Source organism: Rhinopithecus bieti, unplaced genomic scaffold, assembly GCF_001698545.2.
Source record: "Rhinopithecus bieti isolate Rb0 unplaced genomic scaffold, ASM169854v2 scaffold_6708, whole genome shotgun sequence".
Classification (NCBI taxonomy): domain Eukaryota; kingdom Metazoa; phylum Chordata; class Mammalia; order Primates; family Cercopithecidae; genus Rhinopithecus; species Rhinopithecus bieti.
The window spans coordinates 895974-920215 of NW_016806329.1; the positions used below are offsets into that span (position 1 = coordinate 895974).

Sequence of the window (24242 nt, forward strand, 5' to 3'; positions counted from 1 at the left end):
GCCCAGTACAAACACGTCCCACCATATATCTCAACTTTAGAAAAACACCACCTGGAAAAATCCCTGATAACGACACAGCTGTTTGTAGTTTCACTGAAAGCACGGGAACCAATAGATCACCGCTAAATGTATAACTTAATATGTTAACCAATTGTAATGCTGTAACCTAAAGAATTCCCTTGTTCCTCTGTAACCTTACAAGTCCTATTTACATCGGGCTATAAAAAGCGAGCGCACGCATTGTTCGGGGCCCTCTTGTATGCTGTGGAACGGAGGGACCAAGTTCAAACTTGCAGTAAAGATCCTTGCCGCTTGGCTTTGACTCTGGACTCTGGTGGTCTTCGTTGGGGAATAAACGGTCTGGGCATAACAAGAACAACCACTTAGTATTCACTTCAAATGACAAACATTCTGAGTAAAGAATCTGTTCATTTCTGTCCTATTATTTGCTTCTTACTGTTTATGTTAAGGTTTCTCAGGTCACTAAAGACTTTTTTGCTGCTCACGGACATGTTAATATGGTTTTGCCACTTTCATCCCCGTTCTATTTCACTTAAAGCACAGAATGAGAAAATATTTTGTTAGAGAGCTACTAAATTGAAAAGCTTACTTTGCTGTGCCAATAAATTAGAGATATTTAAAAGGGCACACTAACAATCAGAAAAATCGAACAAAAGTGATAAAATAACGTTTTAAAAAATGTTAGATGTGTATAAATTCCTTATATCACCATCAGAGGAAAGAGCAAATTTATTCAGAACAATTAGGACAGTATTATTTTATTTTTTGAGACAGAGTCTTGCTCTGTCACCCAGGCTGGAATGCAGTGGCCTGATCAGAGTTCACTGCAGCCTTGACGTTCTGGGCTCAAGTCTCAGCCTCTGGAGTAGCTGGGACTACAGGTGTGTGCCACCACGCCAGGCTAATTCTTTTACTTTTTTGTAGAGATGGGATCTCCTTATGTTGCTCTGGTGGGTGTCGAACTCCTGTCCTCAAGTGATCCTCCAGCCTTTGCCTCCCTAAAATGCTGGGATCACAAGCGTGAGCCACTACACCCAGCCCTCACATCATAATTTTTTTTTTTAATAAAGCTTTTATACTTGGAAAATGTAAAAGTTTTCCTCCATCACTTGGTTCTACTCTATGTTCTTTCAATTAGGTTAATTTTATTTTTGTGATCTTTAAACAAATTAAACAAAATGTTGGCTTAAGAACAGCTTTTAGTAAAATCCTTAAAACATATTCCAAAACTTGCATGCTCAGAATTATTCACATTGAAGCATAAATGTATTTAATGACAGTGCATTTATGTATTCGACAGTGATAACTTCCTCAGATGTATTTACAGAAACAATGAACCTGAGACCTGGTTTTTAGATCAACACTATCACCAATTTAACTGTGGATTCTGAAAAGTCACTTGAATTTTCAGGTCTCAGTTTCTTATCTATAAAATTTGGCAGGGGTGGCTAAGATGACTTTTAAATTCCCTCCTACGTAAAAAACCATGACTTCAAGGTAGCTTTATTCACTTAAGCTTTCTAATTTCTCTTGGTTCCCTTGAATCTACATATTCTATCTAAGAAACAGTTAACATTTTGCTAAATGCAGGAGATTACTTTAACTTTTTGAATGTTTATTCCCCAAATGTAAAAGAATATAAAGATATTGAAATTGCCTATGTGCCATTTCTTCTTGTGCCTCTATGAAGAATCTCAGACTTAATAATGCCTGCAGCAAAACAAAATAAAAAGCAGCAATAACTGAAAAACCCAGAAACAAAAAACAACCTCTGTTCTTTCCTACATTGGCAAATTGCCCCATCTTCTGTCCAGGTACTCAAGTCCTAGAAATCACTCTTGATTTCTCCCTTTCTCATATTCCCAATCCAATCCATCACTCTAAACACTTTCCAAGTTCCTCCTCTTTCCACACTACCATAACTTAATCCAAGTTACCATTATGTTGTGCCTGGACAATTACAAAAGTCTTTCAATTAGTCTCAATGCTTCCCTTCTTAACTCTTAATTTCTATCCTTCTCAACTCCTTTTCCATGCAGCTCCAACAGTGATTTTTTAAAATCCGAATCAGGTCATGTCACTTTTTGCCTTCAACAACTTCTCACTACTTCTAAGATGACTCACAAGGTTTTCTATCATCTACACTTTTGTTTCTTGAACTTTATCACAAAAAACTCCCTGTTCACAGTATCTCACATACCCTGGTTTCCTTTCTGAATTTCTAACAAATCCCTTCCCCTCTCAGGGCTTTACAATTACTACACTTTTGTTTTTTGAGAGAGGGTCTCACTGTTATCTAGGCTGGAGTGCAGTGGTGTGATGGCTCACTGCAGCCTAGAACTCCTGGGCTCAAGTGATCCTCCCACCTCAGCCTCCAGAGTAGCTGGGATTACAGACACGTGCCACCATAATGGCTCATTTTTTATTTTGTAGAGACAGAGTCTCGCTGTGTTGGCCAGGCTGGTCTCAAACTCCTGGCCTCATGCAACCCTTGAGCCTTGGCGTCCCAAAGTTCTGGGATTACAGATGTGAGCCACCACACTTAGCTCAATTAATATACTTCTATAAGGAATATTCTTCCTCTTCTCTTAGCTAGCTCATTCTCATTTTCCAGACCTCAGCTTAAATAACATCCACAGAGAGAACTTTCTTCACACTCAAATACACTCATTATACATCAACTTCTGTATTCCCTTGATATCAATCATCACAATCTATAAATATCTTTTCTGTAGTATTTATTATCTACCTCCTCCTGTGAAAGCCTCACAAGGATAGAGACTTCTTGCTCATATTTCCCCCCATAATCCCCATCACAGGCAGTGTCCCCTAAACAGAGTTGGTTCAATCAATATTTGTGGATTAAATCGTTGTACGCATACACCAAAGAATACAAAGACACAGAGAATTTCCTGGCATTTACTCATTATTTCATATCTTCTCAGTACATACATTTGTAAGTAGTCATTACTATAAAATACGTGACCTACATCCTCAAAGGAGGAGAACAATAATTTGTGGTGTTAAAAAGGAAGTTTTCACAAAGAGATTAGAAGCCAGTGATGTAAATCATGAGTAGCAACGTATTTTTCTAAGTCTGAAATAGTGGCCATTCTGATCTGCATGATTATGAAGACTTTTTTTCCATTCCTATTAAATATACTGCTTTTAATTTTGCCAAGTTCCTGGAGCAGGGAAACAGTAATAGACATATCTACATTGTGTTTGTTGTTGTTTTCAGACAAGGTCTTGCTCTGTCACCCAGGATGGAGTGTGGTAGCACAATCATGTCTCCCTGCGGCCTTGAACTCCCAGGCTCATGTCATCCTACCTCAGCCTCCTGAGTAGCAGGACTACAGAAGTGCTCCACTGTGCACAGCTAAATTTATTTTTTGTAGAGATGGGATCTTGCTATGTTGCCCAGGCTAATCTTGCACTCCTGGGCTCAAGTGATCCTCTCATCTCAGCCTCCCAAAATGTCAGGATCACAGCTGTGAGCCACCACATCCAGACCCTACAATGTTTTTCAAGACAAAGTTAAAATGTATTTATGAAGTCTACTAGGAAAGAAAATTAAATTCTAATGCTTGTATTTCCCCCTATAATTCTGTCAACAGTGAATTTCCATTATGTACCTTAGACATAATAGAATGTTTTCAGCATTCAAATAAAAAAGCTCATCAATATCATTTCTAAAACTCAAAACACAATTTATTCACCTTCCAGATTCAGGCAAAATCCCTGAAAGACTAGATATAAAAGCAAAAGCTATAACACATTACATAAGTAAAATTACAAAAGTGAGTCATGAAGAAAAAGCCACCATGACTGCTAAGCGCACACGTATCAAAAGAGAAGCATGCAACTTGCAATTTTCTGATATTATATTCAGGTTTAAAAACCTGCATTTAGGTGGGAAAATTTCAAGGTGTATATACATTTACACTTGTAATGCCAGATCAGGAAAAGAAAATGAATTAAATCTTTCATTTCCCAAAGCACTAGTACCAAGGATACAGCATAAAATGAGGTTATGGCCCAGCATTTAATGGACACAGTTTTTGGTGCGCCTGTTGATATTAGTATTAATTTCTGTAGTCCAACAGATTTCTCACATCAGTTTAAATTGTTCAATAATTCTACTTTTTCAAAAACCCTTTATCTAATAAAGGATTCATAAATGGCAATACATTTCCTAAAGAAATGACTAAAGCTTTCTTTACTTCCTATATTTTTATATTTCTGTATCATTTTATTAGCAAAAGACTGAATATCCTTAGTTTATAAACAAATCATAAAGTCATTTAACTCAATTATTTCTATAAAATTACTGAAAGTGAATTTTACATAGCATTTAGATAACAATGTATGTAATTTATTGTTCCAATTTATTACTCCAATTGTTCAAGATCAAAAGCTTTTATAAATATTGTAAATATAAAAGCTGTTTTTGTACCAAACTACTTCATACTTAAATTATGCTAGACTACATATATGTGGGTGTGAGCAAATGTAAAATGTATATATAGTTATGATTTAGAATTTAATCTGAACTGACGACAGCATAGTTCCTCAAAGGGTAAAAACATTTTACTCAGCAGGAAAAATGTAAATTATTCACTTTTTGTTTTTTTGAGACAGTCTTACTCCGTCATCTAGGCTGGAGTACAATGCTGTGATCTCAAATCACTGCCTCCTGGGTTCAAGCAATTCTCATGCCCCAGCCTCCCAAAGCTGGAATTATAGGCATATGCCATCATGGCTGGCTAGTTTTTTCTTTTTTTTTCTTTTTTTTTTTTTCTGAGACGGAGTCTCACTCTGTCGCCGGGACTGGAGTACAGTGGCCGGATCTCAGCTCACTGCAAGCTCCGCCTCCCGGGTTCACGCCATTCTCCTGCCTCAGCCTCCCGAGTAGCTGGGACTACAGGCACCCGCCACCTCGCCCGGCTAGTTTTTTGTATTTTTTAGTAGAGAAGGGGTTTCACAGTGTTAGCCAGGATGGTCTCGATCTCCTGACCTCGTGATCTGCCTGTCTCGGCCTCCCAAAGTGCTGGGATTACAGGCTTGAGCCAACGCGCCCGGCCAAGTTTTTTCTTTTTAAATAGAGATGGGGTTTCACCATGTTGACCAGACTGGTCTTGAACTCCTGACCTCAAGTGATCCACCTGCCTTGGCCTCCCAAGATGGGATTACAAGTGCGAGCCACTATGCCTGGCCCTGTATTATTCACTTTTACTAGCATTTATTTTTCATATTTCCTTACCACCAAGTAAAATGAACCCTACTTGTAGCAAGGAAAACACTGATCAAAAGTTGAGAAAGTTCTCAGTACTTCAACTTGGTTACAAATAAGAAAATTAAAATAATTTAAACAAAACCCCATTAAAAAGAGCAGTGGATAACATGTGTTGATAGGGTTTTTTTTTTTTTTTTTTTTTTTTGTATTTTAATAGAGACGGGTTTCACCGTGTTTGCCAGGATGGTCTCGATCTCCTGACCTCGTGATCCGCCCGCCTCGGCCTCCCAAAGTGCTGAGATTACAGGCGTGAGCCACCGCGCCCGGCACCGATAGGGTTTCAACAAGCAAACTGGAAATCTTAAACGTTTCACATATCTAAACTTTGACTTTAACAGGTGACATGAGAGTGGTAAAGGTAAGGAGAAAAAACAGATCTAGACCAAAATGTTTTAAACCCCAAATAGGCCTCTATAATTAGACTTTTCCCACCCTACCTAAGTCCTGTTAATGAGGAAAGGAAAATTCTGAAGCCATTCAGCCTTCTGACTCAGAGAATGGGGGTGAGGTGGGGCAGGGGAAGGCAATCATATATGACTTCTTACTGAACCCAAGAAAAATCATCTAATATTTTTGCTATATGCAATACTCTCTCACAGGTTGCTTCTACTTTCGTATCTATAAAATTAAGAACAATCACTCAGAAATTACTATTTCATGTCTTCCCTAAGACATTAGCTTTTTATAAAATAGTAGTTGGAAAGTAATCAAGCATGGGAAAAAAAGCAGTAATATCTGTTCTTTGTCCTACAATTTTTAAGGTAAACTTTATAGAATCTTGCATTTCTGAATACCATTTAATAAAAGAGGAATTTAAATTTAATACCAAGTACAAAAATGGAAAGATCATAGTTTCTCAAAGTGCAAACTATCTGAAGAGATGGAGTACTTAACATTGCTTAAACCTGGTACGGTGCTATGCAAGAATCAGCCAAACTGATAATAAACTATCTGAGTCCTGTCTCTCACTTCACATTATAATTCCGTTCTCTCTGCCGCAGTCACTATTTACCACACCACACGTGGCCTCCTATAACGGCTTCCTGAAATCTCTGCCTCACATCTCTGTCCATTCCAACTAGACTATATGATGCTACAAAACTGAAAATATCAATTTCTTCAAGTTACTTTCAGAGGCTCCTTCCTGTCCACAAATCAAAGTCAAAATAATTCCTTAGCCTACAGACATTTTAAGTGCACACTATACATTAATGGATGCACAATCAAGATCTCTACCATAGCACACCTGTATTACTATTTGGCTATTTGAAAAAATCGTATCTTCATGATTTACATGTTCCACAGCCCCAATTCTGAACTTTCCCCCAAAACCACACACTTCCTACCATCATTTTGGTGTTGACTTTTATTAACAGATGACCTTGACGTCTACCTTACTGGGAAGACAGAACTATACCCAGAAACACCTTTGAGTATCCTCTTTACTAATTAAGGTTTTTTTTTATACTTTCATTTATCTTCTTTTTTCTCTATGGCAGAAATGTCCTTTCTCATTTTAACACCAACTTGTTTACTTGAGTTCATAATTTCACTTTTTTGGTCTATATTATTTCCCTATCAGTTATTCCCCTTCTAAGAAATTTACTCTGCTTTTGTCCCTGGGTCCTAACCCAAAAAATATGAATTCTCACTCCCTAAATCTTATTTTAGGGCTGTTAGGTTTTTGTTGATTTTTTTTTTCCATAAAAGTCCAATTTGGAGGGAGAAAAAATTACAGGCAATTTTGTCTTTCACATTAATTGCACAAACTCATTAAAATTATTGCTGTGAGCTACGCTTTAAATTTTTGTGTGTATGTGTATATATACCTGCTGCCCTCACCTCTTACCTCAGGTACTGCTGAAACAACACGGTCATTTCCCATAGAGAAGAGAATATATATGCTTTCTGGATAGGTGAGGTTTTAAAACTTTTTATTTATAAGTAATTAGAGGCTCACAAGAAGTTATTAAAAAAAAAAGCACAAAAGGTTTCATGTATCTTTTATCCAGCTTCTTCCAATGGTAACACTGCATAATTCTACTAAGCAATAGCACAACCAGGACACTGACATTGGTACAATGTTGGACCTTATTCATATTTCATCAGTTTTTACATGCATTAGTATACGTGTATAGCCATGCATGGTTCTAAGCAATTCTAACATATGTACAGATTTGTGTACCACAACTAAAGTGGTATTTTAAAATACTCACTTTCATGCTAGTCAGGTTTCCATCAAACTGATACTGGGCTCAAAAATCAAAGATAAACATGGTTTTTCGTCTCAAGAAATACAACTTGATACATCACACAACATAGAGAAAAGGACAAAGTACAATGAATGGAAACCAGAATTGTATTCTGGTTTTAAAATGAACTAGGAAATATTTCAAGTCAAAACTTTTTCAAATTTTTAAACCGAATCCTTTAAGCAAGTTTAGCCACCAAAAAACAACACACTTGGAATATACTAACCAAATATAACAACCTTCTGTAAAGTTCTCAGTATTATTTCCCGGATTCTGTTGAAGATTCGTATAAGAAACAATCACATGGAAAACATCTGGGCAACTTTTGTAGAACAGTCACTAGGGACACTGTAATGCCAGTAAATATCCTTACATATTGTAACTAGGTATGTGCACAGAATCATCTGGGGTATTAATGACACCCTCCTACTATGTTGTCTCAAAAGTTTTTTGATTAAAGAACTAAAATATTCCTTTCTATAATAAAATAAAAATTACAAGGTATATCAAGTTTTTTTTTTCACATAGGCTGCCAAGAAGCTCAAGTGAAATCAGTGCTTATACACAGTTAAGCATAATATCCTTGCTTTCCACCAGATTTATCTTTGCCTCTCTTTATATGGCTTCTGGCTTTAATATCTTTATGTAAATATCTTTTCTATGTTGCTGTATGTATTACATTGAGTCACACACTTTTTATATAAACATACTTAATCCAAACAAACTTACTTTACTAATAAGGAAACTAAAATCAGAAAAATTAAATGACAACTTAGTGAATGGTAGAGCTGCAAATCACATTCATTTGCAATATCCACTTTCTAGGGGTTATATTAAAATTTTATACATTTATAATTATATTAATTTGTAAACGAATTCTTTTCTAAGCAATGCACTATTTGGTTAATTTCTTTAAAAAACAGCTACAGTTAATATTCTTATTTATTTTCATTCTGATAAAAAATATATATAATGTGTGCTCTGTAATTGTCCTCAAGTTGTGTTCCTTTGTTCATTTTATTTTCTCTACCATTTAAAAAGCTCTTTAATGGCATGATTGTTTTTAGAGCTTACGACAGTGTTACAAAACAACATCTACTTCAATCTATATTTAGAATGTCTTTATAGTGGAATGCTTTCATGTGATAACAGTCATAACTACTATCTTTAAAAGTAGCAGTAACATATTGTTGTTTATTCTTATATACATGATGTACTTAAATAATAAAACTCATAAAATACAACAGATTGATGAAAACTGAAGAATCTTATTTTTATGCTACTTATTGACTGATAATTCTATTTTATTCTAAAACTGAGTAACACAGAAAATAGAGTAAATACAAAGACATGAGACTTTAATAACGTAACTAATATAACTCATCAAATAACCTAATTGCTATCACTGAAATAAGCATTTATTTTAAATGATGGATATAAATAGTTCCCTTTTGAATATAACTGTTGCAAATATACTTTGATTACTTTGGCGATTTCAAAGTATGTCTGTATTATATTAATATATACTTTTCTGACCAACTTACATGATAAAATATTGTAGAATTATTGGTAACTATTTTCAGCATTTGCAGTAAGAACTACGATTCCTTCTACACTATTTTATATAAAGAATTTTATATATAAAGCCTTTATATTAAAATAGTGTTGCACAAGAATCACCAATATACAAATGGATACATGCATATGTTTCAGCATCCTTCCCATATATACTTGATGTCAATGAATAAACAATATTTCACATCATAAACACTGGCTCTGGCAAGCCTGATTACCACCTCATTTTAATATTTATTTACTCATCAGTGAGGAAGAATACAACTTTTTATCTCATGTATGAAAGTATATCATACAAGCTTAAGTGTGCATATCTTTCCAATAATAGTACCAGTTACACAGTAAGCATTCACTTTATTTCTATGCAGAGGTATATTTGTTTAATTTTAAAACATCTTTATTTGATTTGTACATTATTCTTCCTACATGTATAAAAAGGCATAAATACTTAACTTCATGTAATCATTTTCTTCTAGCCTCTACTAATATCTTTTAACTAGTAGATCAAGTAACAATTATTTCCTTACCTCAAGCAGTAATATCCACAAACAGAACACTAGTCTCAAATCACCAATTTATCCCCAGGAATTATAAATACAGGATGGGAATTTAACATAAAGCTTTTTAAAACTATAAGGCCATTTAAGTATATCAGCAATTTAAAATGTGCACAGTTACATAAACAAATCAATGAAATGAGGAATGCCACAAAGACAGCTATATAAGAACATAATCCTCTTTTTTACAACACCTTTGAAATGGAAGTGTAAACAGGCCAAAGGCATGCATTTCTGAAATATGATACTACTGCGCTTTAAAACCACATTCCCTGGTATATTCCATCAAACGCACAATTTTGATTATTTCTTTCCAAATTGAAATACAACTTTCCTTTCTTGTCTGATCTGAAAGATGTCAAAATTCTCATAAAAAGAGTTATTTTGGCAAAGTTAAAGGGCAGAAGAATTTTAAAGTATTGCTTATATCAGAAGTCTGCTTGGATACTTCGAAAGAGAAATCCATAAATGAAGTGCCTTGCAGCTCTCTGGAAGAAAAAAGATCAAGTATTTTAAATGAAAAATGTTCCCAGCCAGTGATTCTTTCATCTCTATATGCAAGAGGGAGACTGGGATTCAAAAAGTTCATCAGCAACAAAACTTTACTCCGTCCCATTTAGCAGTATGCCAGTTTGTTACCTGATGTTAGGATTACATAAGGCTGTTTTCTTTCATTAGGAAAAGTTTCTAAAATGGGCACTGTCAAGGCTGGTAAAACTGAAATCTGACCTAGTTTTTCTCCAAAGATTTCCACGGATTTTATGGTAATTCTTTCTACAGTTGGAGCTCACTTCCTTTCAAATACACTATGCTAACTGAAATATGCTAGCAAATGCTTTACTTTTCATGTGTCAAAGTAAAAATCTATAGAACATGTATGAATTTCTCAAATTTTATCTCCAATAGTGAATTCTACGCTTGATCTTAGCCAAAAGGCCAAGTGATCCAACAGTGAATTCTTTATACCACTTTCTATTTACATCAACTTTACTATCTACTGTAAGCCTATGATCATACTGAATAAACCTACGTTAAAAAAGTTATTCATCTGGAGTACATTAATAAAATGGAAATCAACTGATTAGCCCCACAGGTAAGTCTGATAAAACACAAATATATGAACTCTTTAAAACATACTTTATTTGAAAGAAAAAGATTATTTGTATTGATCACAAGGCTATCATGTAGTTTTCTATACTCCTTTTAAAAACGAAGCATTACATTCCCGAGAGTGAAGAAGGTTGATGAATTAAAATAAAAGCCACTAAAACTTGTTTAAAAGGAAAATATCCGGTTGTCACAAAATAAATTGGGAAATGCATTTCAAGTATTTTCCCAAATCAACCACATACCATCACGTTTACAGGGTTTTATATTATTCTTGTAATTCAAGTATAAACAATGTAATTGTCCTGCAATCATTCTAGAGAAATCACTAAGAAGTTCACAGGATTTAATTTTGAATAAAAGGGTAAGAAAGCATGCAGTCTATGGAAATTATATGCATATGAAAGCATGGCACAATACATTTTCATCACCTGACTTATAGTAAGTAATGAATCACTTCTTACATTCATTCACTTTTAAGACTTCAAACTTCATTTCCTGAAGTTTAAAAGTATAAAAATATGGCCTTATTTACTATGCTTAATTAATCATTTAGCTATGACTTCCATTGAACTAAATGAGGATAAGTTGGTCATAAATATTTATAATAAGAAAAAAATTAACTTCATAACTTAAAGGATATCCATAGAACTTTATATTGTATATCCTGTAAGATAGTAAATAGATATAATAAATACTATAATAATGGACTTCAGTTTCATCAAAAGAATAATCTTAACTAGACATTTATTACCCTAACTTCAAGGTTCTTTAGAATACACAGGAAATAAAATTACTCTATGCCCATTAAAAACCAAAGCAATATGAAACAAAATATCACTGTGTGTATTTCTCCTATTTTATTAATAGGAAAAACACCAGGACAAAAGTTCTCAAAACAGGTAATATTCTCTATGTTCAAACAATGTATAATTCAAGAATAACTAAAATGAACAAAGTTTAAAGAATACTTTTGGTACCCTTAAATTCTAGTAACAAACACGGAAAAGTAACAATAAAAACAGTAATAATCAATACTTTCCAAGTACATGTAACTAATCTTTGACTACTAGTCAGCTGAGGTCTAATATATATTGCTAACATTAATCATATAAATATATAATAAATGATTCAATCTTGAAAGTTGATAATTATAAACTATGGTGCTTAATAAAAATCCTAAATAAGAAAACACAAAATTATAAACATAAAGCAATAGAATTTTGTAAATAAAGCTAATACCCTACGATAAAAAGAACTGGAATGAAGGAGCAGATAGGTAGATTTGCAGGCTATATTGGGGACTGAAAACTGAAGTTAAAATTCATATTAAGACATCTATGTCCTCAGATTAATTACTGATATTTCAATACTTATGGCTATTGTAACTCCTATTTCAGAAAAAGTAAGAAAAGGAGAATAAATGAGGCTAGCTTTACCACTACTGCTATATATAAGTTATAACTGTAGTTTCAATCTTTTTTCCTACTTCTTTCTTATATCATAAATGAATATATTTATGTCCTTTCTTTCTGGCTCATACGCATAAATCACTTTTTGAAGGACTGCCTATTATAAAAGGGCCATATCTTGTGTGTTTATAACAAAACTCATTTGAGTTAAACACTCAATGGGAAAAATAAGCATTAAAAGTTATCCTAGTTATAGAAATAAAACTAAATTCCTAGGAGGCTTTACAGGTGAATGATAAAATATGTGTTTTGGCTCAGCAAATAGAACTCTAAGGAAAATCAGAATAAGCCTAGTTAAGCTAAATATACTTAAATTTCTTTTCTGTATTTTGTTTATATGTAGAAAGGGGAAGTAGAAATTGTAACGCTGTTACAATATACCCATACCCCAGTTCTTGCTTTCTTTTTGCCTAGTAGAACAGTGTATTATAGAAGGTGGTGAGGATGACAATGATATAATGACAAATAGGAATGGAGTCAATGTGAATGCAATGGGCCAATCTAGCTTTTGAGAAGAGAATGGTTTTTATGATTGGTTTTACTGAATTGCAAGTAATTAAAAATGTATTTGGACAGACGTAGAAACTTTAAAAAATTGTGTCCACAAGCATTCCCATTCAGAGATAATACTTCAATGAAACCTAATTGAGAAGATGCACATATGTATTTTTTCTAAACTTAAAGCCCCAATTTCTTAGAAACTGACTTAATTTCCTCTGAAAATATCATTTGTGATAATAGAGGAAAACATTTTATTTCCTGTGATTTCTTAGATAAGAATACAATGACCCGAATCTCCATAAATTCTGCTAAATAAGCAGTGCTAAATCACGCTGGCCCATGTTAGTGTTTTAGCCTAGAAAAGTCACTGCTAACACCAAAGCAGATTAGTCTGAATATAATAATTCTTAAAAATGTATGTGTATTATTGAGATATCAACACTTACGGCTATCGTAACATATGTTTCCTAGAGCCCTGCCCGTTTGAAGCAGCACTTCCTGGTCTTTGCTATTTAGCAGCTGCACCAGTGGTGAAATCAATCCAGCATCCACACATGGAATTCGCATAAACTCTGAAAATAAGACACATATTAATTAAAAATCTAACAATTCACAATTTACATAAATCACCTCCCCTAATATAATAAATACCTACTTTTAATATGTGGTATTTAAAAGTCACCTTGAAAAGGTGGCTGAATATTTGAGGAGTACATTCCTGTTCAAAAGTACCCTGTTACAGCCCTACTAAATGCTTCATAAAATACACAAAACTGACTGGGGTCATATTTTTGTTTGCTGACAGTCTCTGCCATAAACCAAAGGGATTTTTAATTAACTTATGTCACAACTAATTTATCATTATCTTCTCGTAATAACTGGATGTGCTTTGGAAGCATTATGTGTGATGATGGAAACAATGGCAATGTATTTCTACGAGCCTGATAATTAAAGTACTAGAGTTATAAGCCATCATAATGTCTAATTTTTCACTGTTTTCTAAAAAAGTGTGTATATATATATATATAGGCTATATACATATAAATATATATAAGTATGTTTGTTTTTATATATATAATGTTATTAAATACATATAAACATATATTTATATATAGCCTATATATATAAAGGTTTCAGTGAACCGTTAAAAAATAATATGTCCTTTTTGATTGGTAAGATGTGGTGGAATCATCCTCTTCTTATCTTCACTCCCATCCTTTATTAAAATCCATTTTATGGCTCATTCATATCTGCTGCTATACCCACACATTTACAGGTCTAAAGAATCAAATGTTAAGATTTCTTAAATTTCAAATTCATGTTTTCCTTATCTTTATGGCATGCCATTCTCTTATGTATTAACTCCCCATGATACCACCACAGTCATGATTAGAAAACTTTTTTTTTTTTTTTACAGTGTCTCATGATGGACCACTACAAAACATAAGGAAATATGTAACTGGTGAAATTTCTCCAATAACCAATAACTGACTTATCTTTTTGGACATCACAACTCACCATAAGGATGTTCTGGTTAATAAAGTTAGTTAACAAAGAACTAATTTATCCATCTATAACTTGTCCTACTAAAAAAACCACTATCTTTTCACTCTACAAGGTGGTCTACCCCTTACTTTGTTCCACAGGTACCCTCATAAGCAATCCTCCTTCTCTTTCCCTTCATTTTCAAATTCTTAGTGCATACCATATAGGTTATTCTGTCAGCTGTCACCTCTGAGACAACTTCTTTTCCGCCTAAGATATCTGTAAATCACAGAGGTATTCCTCTCTCCCTAAATAAAGGATTTAATTCCTATCATCTCTTTCTTACTTATTACTCTATCACTGAAAAATCCCCTGTAATGTAAACTTCTGATTGAGATTATCTCCTATCTCAACAACTAAGCTTTGAGTTTATCACTGATGTTATCAAACTCAGTAGTATTAAGTATCCTACTACTCATGCTAAGAAAATGAATTATCCTATACATGTTCATGAATTCAATGACCATCTATAGGAGAGGACACACCAATCTTCTTATTGACCTCTCAGTTAATTGTTACTTGAGATCCTTCATAGATTTTAAATCTTTTTTTCCTTGAGACAAGGTCTTACCCTATCACTCAGGCTGGAATGCAATGGCATGATAATGGCTCACTATAGCTTTGAACTCCTGAGCTTAAGGGATCCTCCCTGACCTCAGCCTCCTGAGTAGCTGGAATTACAGGCGTGTACCACCAGGCCTAGATAATTTTACTTATTTATTTATTTTTGAGACGGAGCACGGAGCTTTGCTCTGTCATCCAGGCTGGAGTACAATGGCGCAGTCTTGGCTCACTGCAACCTCTGTCTCCCGGTTCAAACGATTCTCCTGCCTCAGCCTCCCGAGTAGTTGGGACTACAGGCGAGTGTCACTACACCCAGCTAATTTTTGTATTTTTAGTAGAGATGGAGTTTCACCATGTTGGCCAGGCTGGTCTTGAACTCTTGACCTCGTGATCCGCCCGTCTCAGTCTCCCAAAGTGTTGGGATTACAGGCATGAGCCACCACGTCCAGCCAATTTTTAATTTTTTTATAGACAGAGTTTCACTATGCTGCCCTGGCTGGTGTCGAACTTCTAGTCTCAAGTGATCCTTCCATTGTGGCCTCCCAAAGTGCTAGGATTATAGGTGAGAACCACCAGGCCTGGTCTAGATTTCAAATCTTAAATTAATATGCTACTAACTCATATTAAAGACAGATGTTCATTATCCTTTTCACTGAACTATGCCTAGTTCCCAACAGTAAGGTGATTTCATTGACTACTAAAACAAGAAATTTAGGAATGGTCTGATTTGCACTCATTCATAAATAAAACTTGTTTATCTTATTATTTTACTTGTTTTGTTATTGCTATTCTTCAGGCAATGGCAACATTGATGAATTGCTGTGTTTCTTTTATGTTTTGCCTATATGATACCAATCTTTCAAAATTTTGACTACAATCAATAGCTTCAAGTATTCTTGGAATAGTAGAGGGTAAATAATTACAGAAAAATTATGGAATCAAACTCTTTGGAACCATTTTTTACTCAAAAACATATAAAGATAAAACAAAGCTAATATATTCCTCAGCTTTCAGTCACTGTCAGTCTCTGGATAAAGTAAAAAAGAATTTCTTCTAAAAATCTTTTGCTTTTCAGCTAATTTACTTTTTTAACCAAAGAGTGGTAGCCCTCGCTATCTAATTTGAAAGACATAAAGTTATCATGCTTCAGGCAGATATATTAAAAAAAATACCAGGGATGTGTAAGAATGTTTAAAATGTTATACATACTACATTGGAGAAGCTTCAGAATGGCTGACAGTCATCCTTCTTCAAAGGGGTTCCTACCTATGCCTCTACGTTTCACGTCAGCTATCTTTCACAGCTGGCTGGATTCTGACTCAATAGCCTAAAAGACGGTCTACTTTGAAAGATTTCCTAAAAGAACAACGGCAATGAACTTAAAAAGAAACAGGCAAAAAATCAGATTCTCTCTAGGTAATCTGAACTCAGAGAACTGAAAATTTTGGTTCGGGGAGTGGGGCAGTACTGCAAGGGAAAGAGGTTGAAACCAAGATACATGCAGAATGACAGCGAATAGAAATCAAAGTTAGTGGATGCCATTATGCTGCAGAAAGCAGGAGCCATTAAGTATTTCTGCATATTTGTATTTGCCTACACGACACATAATTCATTTTTTTTCTTTGCAAAACATGTGTAGGTTAATGTAGAAATTCAATACAGAGGTTTTAAGGAAATAGGTACTGCTTTATTTCAATATCAATAAAAATGAAAAGTTGATTTCCACCTAAGACCAATGTTGTTCCCTTTGACTGTAGTAATATATTCATTAAATAATTGTTGATTATTTCTATTCTTTTCTAAATCTAGAGTGTTAACGCTTTACTTTCTTGCTTTTACTTTCTCAAACCTACTTGAATTACACATTTATTCAGCAGCATCATAAAGTACAGGCTGTGATGAAAACCAAAAAATAAAATTATCTTCTTTTATATACACTGAGATTTATATCCCCCTCACATCTCCTCAAATATTAAAAAACCTAATGTCCACTTTCTCCACTTTCAGCTACCTGAAGAAACTAAGTATTTTATTAAAACTCTTTTAAACCAAAATTTTCAAGCCAAAGTAGAGTCCACCTCAGTGTCTATTAGACTAAACCATTATATTCACGTTTGAATTTTCTCTAATAATCTCCTTGTGTTAATGCTTAGGTTTTATATTTTATTTTGAAAACAAGGAAAACCATGAGGCATGAATATTAAAAGAATGAGTGACTTTTATATGTGGGTTGTCAAACTGACATTTATATTTTTCATTCACACTTTGTATTGCCCTTGTTTTTAAAGAAGTACTGGCTGGGTACGGTGGCTCATGCCTGTAATCCCAGCACTTTGGGAGGCTGAGGGGGGGGCAGATCACGAGGTCAGGAGTTCAAGACCAGCCTGGTCAACATGGTGAAACCCCATCTCTACTAAAGATACAAAAAATTAGCCGGGCATGGTGGCGGTCGCCTGTAATTCCACCTCCTCGGGGGACTGAGGCAGGAGAATCGCTTGAACCCAGAAGGTAGAGCTTGCAGTGAGCTGAGATCGCGCCATTGCACTCCAGCCTGGGCAACAGAGTGAGACTCCGTCTCAAAAAAAAAAGAAAAAGAAAAAGAAAAAAAAAGTACTGATAATAATTCTTACAAAATGACGGAGGTTAAGCTTCCAACACTGAGGTCTGAAGGTATACTTTCAACTACTTGACAACATAGTGCATTCTTCTGGAGTCTCAACTTTATTCAATGATTTCTCTAGGGCACACATGCATTTCATACTAAAAGAAACACGTACATGTACCTGTTATGGAACAGAGGGCAAAATTAAAATCAATAAAATAGAACAGGAGACTTCTGTATTTCTGGTTAGTGCTCTTCCCCCCTCTTGGGTGTAAACTTTCACTCTGTTGTTAAGAGCACGCAGGTGGAAGTTTTGATAAACACTTTGCAATATGATTAAGTACACAGAAGAACAAAAAAGCGTAATGTTAATCAAAACTCCTGATTCTGTACTGCTTTAGACTGAAACTTGGTTCTCAAACTTTATACTCATCAGTATCACCTAGAGGACTTGTTAAAACAGATGGTTGGGCCCACTCCTGAGTCCCTGATTCAGTAAGTCTGGGTGAATGGATCCAAGAATTTGTATCTAACAAGTCCCCGGATGAGTCTGTTGCTACTACAGGTCAAAGGCAGGGAACTGCTATAGAAGAACAAACAGCAGTTCAACTTTTGCTGGTTTTTACACATTTTCACATCAGTCACCAGCCCAGTCTTTCATGTTACATGCTGCTACCCCTGTACTCAGACCACCTCTACACATTCCACTGCCATCATAAAATCTCATTTACTGAAAAGAAATGAAAGGAGAGAAACAAACTAGTGAATAAAATCCAACTATTATCACTTAAGTGTGACGACAGTCAAGATATTTAGCCTCTATGTTTTCTCATGTGTATAAAATAACCCTATCTCATAAGGGATTGAAATAATGTAGACAACACTTAAATTATGTGAGCACAAAATCATAGCTAGCATTAGGAAGTATTACTATTATTATTACTTTTGAGAGTCCAATTCTGAAATATTCACAGATATGTCATATCTTGCTTATTTGTCCTTTGCCTCCTATCAGTCTTAAGTCTATTATATAAAGGAATAATACATTTAAAAGGTCTAAAAAATCTTTTACTATAATTTATGGTCAAAGCTACCCTCCCACATTAAACTCGCCCATGGAACTTCTTATAAATCCTCTAAATTCTGAATGTCAGCATAAAGGTGTGTTAATTTTAAAGATTCTTTTCTATGTACAAAACCTATTTGGGGTTTATGTGAATTGAAGAAGTATATGCTAATATTTCTCCTCTGTGCACAGCAGAGTAAAGATGAACAAATTAACTTCCAACGTCATATTCTCTGGTTCATACAATCTTTTTCATCGTCAATTTCTACCAAGAAATACATGCCCAATCAGTATACAATGTTGTGCCAGGTTGCACTTCTGAAGTTATGTATTTATTTTGAAAAGAACACTCAATGGCCAGACTCAGTGGCTTACGCCTGTAATCCCAGCACTTTGTGAGGCCAAGGTGGGAGGATCCCTGAATCTAGGAGTTCAAGACAAGCCTGGGCAACATAGGGAGACCCTGTCTTTACAAAAAATAATAATAATTTAAAAATTAGCCAGGCATGGTGGCACATGCCTATGGTCCAGCTACTCAGGAGGCTGAGGTGGGAGGATTGCTTGACCCTGGGAGGTCAAGTCTGCAGTGAACCGTGATTCTGCCACTACACTTCAGCCTGGGTGACACAGTAAGACCCTGTCTCAAAAACAAACAAACAGACAACAAAAAAAAAAACCACTCAACAAGATTCTGGTCCACTTTCTCAGCCAATCACTTAAAAAAGTAATTGGCTGTGGTCATGGAGTAATAAACATACCAATGTATCCTATTTATTTTAACCAGTGGAGGTTAGTGATATGCCCTTTATTAGCCTCTGATTAAAAGCATAAACATTAAAAATTCTATTATGTCTTTAGAACATAGCTGTCATCTACTAGAGTATTACTACAAGAAACTCTTCAAAGCAGAGTTGTCATGAAATTGTGACAGAGCATTATGAGGAATTTTATTAAGAAAGACAATAGAGGAATGGCAATCCATTTCACAAAAATCTGTTATCCAAAATTTCTGATTTTACACTACAAGAATGCTAAAGAAAAGGATTTTAAGATAAAATTGTGGAGTCTCTACCTTGATTTCTGGAACTGCATACTGTGACTCTAACAAAGTTAAAATAAAAGACTTGTTCTTAAAACCAAGACGCTTGTACGTAAGAAAATTCAGATAAGGGTTGGTCCAGGTTAACAAGCAACGTCTGGAAAGAATTCATTTTCAAACTAGATCTGCTTCTTAGATGTGACATATAAGAGTGATAAATGGCCAATTTTCTAACAACCACCAAAAAATGATATACCAATACGGAATCTAACTTGAAATGCATTTTCAGAACCTCTACACAAATGACAGTTTCACACAATTTTCTTTTTGGCAACACACCTAAAAATACATTGTTTAACCAGCGCAAACCAACATATACTGACTGGTACTTTACAAAGTCACCTGCCATGATGAAGCCAGAATTTTAAAATTCCTTCCCTTTAAAAAATAATATATGAATCGTATTACAATAAAAGGCTAAAAAATAATGTAAAACTGACAAATTGAGGCACACTAAAGGTATTATATATAGTATGGCCTTCTCTTATGCTTAAAAATTGTTTTAGGAATTCAGTGTTTTTCTTGAACTGACTGAACTAAAACCACTTGCAAATATTTATGCTATAATTCACCCAAAGAATCTCTCAGTGCATAAATAGTACACAATGGGATGGATTAAGTATTCTATAATCTAAACTTTGTTGTCATTATTGTTTTTCCAAAGTATTCTTACATGGAAACTTAAGAAATATATGTTTTCCACAAAGGTGAGTGTAGAAAATAGAACATATATTCCAACTATACTGTTGAAGTGCCAGTGTCGGAACAATAGGCAAAACTAAAAAGAACAGTGAGTTTATGTGGGTATAACACAAACAAACATAAATATTTAAAAATATATTATCTCTTATGCCAATAAAGATGAATGACTCAGTGGCAAGTTCAAGACTCTTATACCAAAAGTAATAAGTAACACAGGTATAGCTGACGGCAGCAGAGCTTTCCCATAATTCTACTGAGAAGGAATGGGTTATCAAATGAGACATGTATGAATGACTGTAACTATAGCCATTTAAAACAATTACATGAAGAGTCAAACAAAAGATAAATGAAATAAAAAACATCTAATCTACAAAATTAAAACATAAATTAATAAAGCATACTGACAAGTAAGATGTAAAACTGAAGATGTTCCCAGCAGAAAAGTTCTTGAGGTAAACCTCACCATTTTTGGCTACTTCTGCTATGATGTTAGCTACTTTGGCTTTGCAGGAAGACTGTGGAGTCAACAGACTTGCAAACAGCTGAAGTATTCCACTTGCCTGGATTTTTTCACTTGTTTCTGTATCTAAAAGAGATATACACAAAGAGCTTCAATGAAAATCTTTAATGGTAAGACTGACAACCGTTATCTACAATAAATTATTCAAGAATTTTTCCCACCCATAATATAAATTAGTTTCAGTACAGATTCAAATATATGTGTTTATATAAAATTACCTTCTGCTCCACAAGCTGCTTTTATCTTGAGTTTTAATCTGCACAAAACACCTGATAATATATTTTGTTTATTTACAGTCAGACTATAAAGAAGTTCTTTCTGAATATATCATTTGCGTACCAAACTTCCTCTCAATGTTAGTTCTAACCCTATCTATTCAGAATATAAATGCTTTTTTTCTGTATCTCTTCTGAATTCTAACAGCTATCACTTTCTATAAACTCTATGGTTCTCTACAACGCCATAGCAACTTTTAAAAATGGCAATTATATAGGCAAAAAACTCACCTCCTATCATTTTATATGGAATGAAAAGTGATAGTCAAGGGATTACATGGTCCCTATGACTACTATGTTTTTCATACAACTCATTCACATCATCATTAATGAAGAAGGGAAACAGTACATTGCAACAACCTATAGTATTCTAAATTCTATTTGGTGATACAGAAATTCAAAAGGCCCTACTTCTTTCCTTTCCTTCTTTTTAAAATACAAATAACGGGCCTAAAACAAGCTACTTCATGTATGTTAAAAGAATGACCTATTAAAATATAAGATAAAATAAAGAAAAGCTCAAAGAAATAAAATTACTTGTGAACAATGAAGAGAAATGGCATGTGTTTAAAGCTAGAGGGTTATAAGGCTCATTAAAACATTCAATTGAAATTTGTTTCTATATGTAGCTCCTCTATGTCCTTTAGAACCTTGGATATACATAAAAGTAATAGAGAACCCTAAAAATTTCTTGTTAACTAAATGGCAGCTGATGTGATCAGTAAAGAGTAGGAAAATCATTTTTTATAATTTGAGAAAGTCCACAAAAAAGTAAGTAGCATATTTCTTTATAATAAGTGCTGATTGTTTAATACAGTTTTTCAAACTGTGGGTCCCAATCCATTAGTGAGCACTAAAATCTACTTGGGGAATGAAGACTAGAAACTGGTTAAAAAGAGAGAAAGAATTAACAACATCTACAACAACAAAAAAGAGAAAAAAAATTGCACATGGTAAGGTCAAACACTACTATTGAAATTTTGGTATGAACTATGTATATGCATATGCATATGTGCCTGTAAGTATATACGTACTATATGTAAAATGTATTTCTAATCATGGGTTTGAGGAAAGCGAAAAACCATTGTTCCATGTACCCCTTGACTACCAGGATTTGGAGTTAAGGAATGATAACACTCCAGTTTATGCTTTTATTTTATTGGACTAAAAAATATGTTTTTATGGTACCACTTGAAAATGTGACACCTTTTTTTTTTTTTAAGCAAAAAGCCATAAAGAGCTAAACTTAATTTGCCATGTTACAATCTTTTCTGTTCTGACCATTGCTACCAGAAGATATATAACCTTAGAACATTGGGTCATACTGCCCCAGGGGTCTAGTCCCACCATCTGCTGGTACTGGGATGACAGCAAATGTCTGGCATAAGGCATGAATCATGATTAGATATGAAGCCGAGGCATTTGTTATGTGTGGAGGCAAGCAGTTAACTGCAAATCACCCATGCATGTCTCATTTAACTATAACTAAAAGAGTGGCTTAGTATCAGAGTAGAATGTCAGGGGCAAGGGGAAACCCAAACAAACAATGCTAACTCTTGCACTCCAATGACACTTTCCACAGATGAAATCCAGGGAACTGGGAGAATAGCTGTACTAAACAGGAATCCAGAATTTGAAAATAGTATTTTCACTGCTATTACCAAAGAAATAAAAGGGAAAAATGTAACCTGTTTTTTCACATAAATCTGATTTACAATTTAGAAAATCTAACAGGGATTATTTTACCTGCTAGCATACAGATTTCTATATAGGTTTAGAATGTAAATGTCTGGGAACTACCACTTTTCTTTGACATAAAAAAGTAAAGAACAAATTTGTACTTTATCACAAAAACACCACTGTCCAATAATTAATTACAAAGTGTATTTTTTTTTATTTTTTAAGCTTTTATTTTAGGTTTAGGGTACATGGGTAGGCTTGTTACATGAGTAAATTGTGTGTCATGGGGGTTTGGTGTAAAGATTATTTAGTCACTCAGGTAATAAGCATAGTACCCGATAGGAAGTTTTTCAATACTCATCTTCCACCCTCCCTCCTCAAGTAGGTCCCAGTGTCTGCTGTTCCCTTCATTGTGTCCATATATCCTCAACGTTTAGTTCCCACTTCATATATATACACACATACATATATCATATATATCATTTATATCACATGTGATATATATCACATACATGATATATGACATATATCACACATATCACATGTGATATATACGGATATAGATCACATGACATATATGACATGTGATATGACATACACCACACATATCGCATGTGATGTATGACATATCACACATGTCACATATGTGATATATATGACATATATCACACATACCGCATATGTGATATATATGATATATGACACATCACACATTGCATATGTGATATACGACATATTGCATATATGATATATATCACATATATCATGATATACATACATGTATATGATGTATATCGTATATATCATGATAAATATACATGATACATATCATATATAATGATATACATATATGATACATATCACATATATGATACATATGATATATATGTGTGTGTGTGTATATATATACTTTTCTTTGATGAGACAGTCTTGCTCTTTCAACTAGGCTGGAGTGAAGTGGTGTAATCTCAGCTCACCGCAACCTCTGCCTCTCGGGTTCAAGTGATTCTCATGCCTCAGCCTCCCAAGCAGCTGAGATTACAGGTGTGCACCCCAACACCCAGCTAATTTTTGTATTTTTTAGTAGAGATGGGGTTTTGCTATGTTGGCCAGGCTGGTCTTGAACTCCCAGCCTCAAGTGATCTACCTTAAGTGGTTCCCCAAGTGCTAGGATTATAGGCGTGAGCCACCATGCCTGACAGCTTCCACTTAAACGAGAATGTGTGGTCTTTGGTTTTTTGTTCCTGCGTTAGTTTGCTTAGGATAATGACCTACAGCTCCATCCATGTTGCTGCAAAGGACATAATCTCATTCATTTTTATGACTGTGTAGTAGTATTCCATGGTGTATATGTACCATATTTTCTTTTTTTTTTTTTTTTTTTTTTTTTTTTTTTTTTTTTTTTTTT

The 24242-nt window shown here is 34.3% G+C and overlaps 1 protein-coding gene across 7 annotated transcripts in view; it reads right to left on the reverse strand.

Moving 5' to 3' along the window:
• RAP1GDS1 (Rap1 GTPase-GDP dissociation stimulator 1) overlaps nucleotides 1-24242 on the reverse strand; it is a 176997-nt gene that overhangs the window by 86511 nt on the left and 66244 nt on the right. For 6 of the 7 annotated variants that reach the window (XR_001886304.1, XM_017875492.1, XM_017875495.1 and 3 more), the window contains exons 3-4: nucleotides 20823-20945; nucleotides 13228-13353 (exon numbers count right to left, since the gene is read on the reverse strand). Coding sequence is in view for 6 of the 7 variants with exons in the window: in XM_017875492.1 (XP_017730981.1) it covers nucleotides 13228-13353; nucleotides 20823-20945 (249 nt within the window). In the remaining variant the exon portion in view is untranslated. Of the gene's footprint in view, nucleotides 1-13227; nucleotides 13354-20764; nucleotides 20946-24242 lie in introns of all 7 variants that reach the window. The other variant, XM_017875497.1, reaches the window with a different exon arrangement.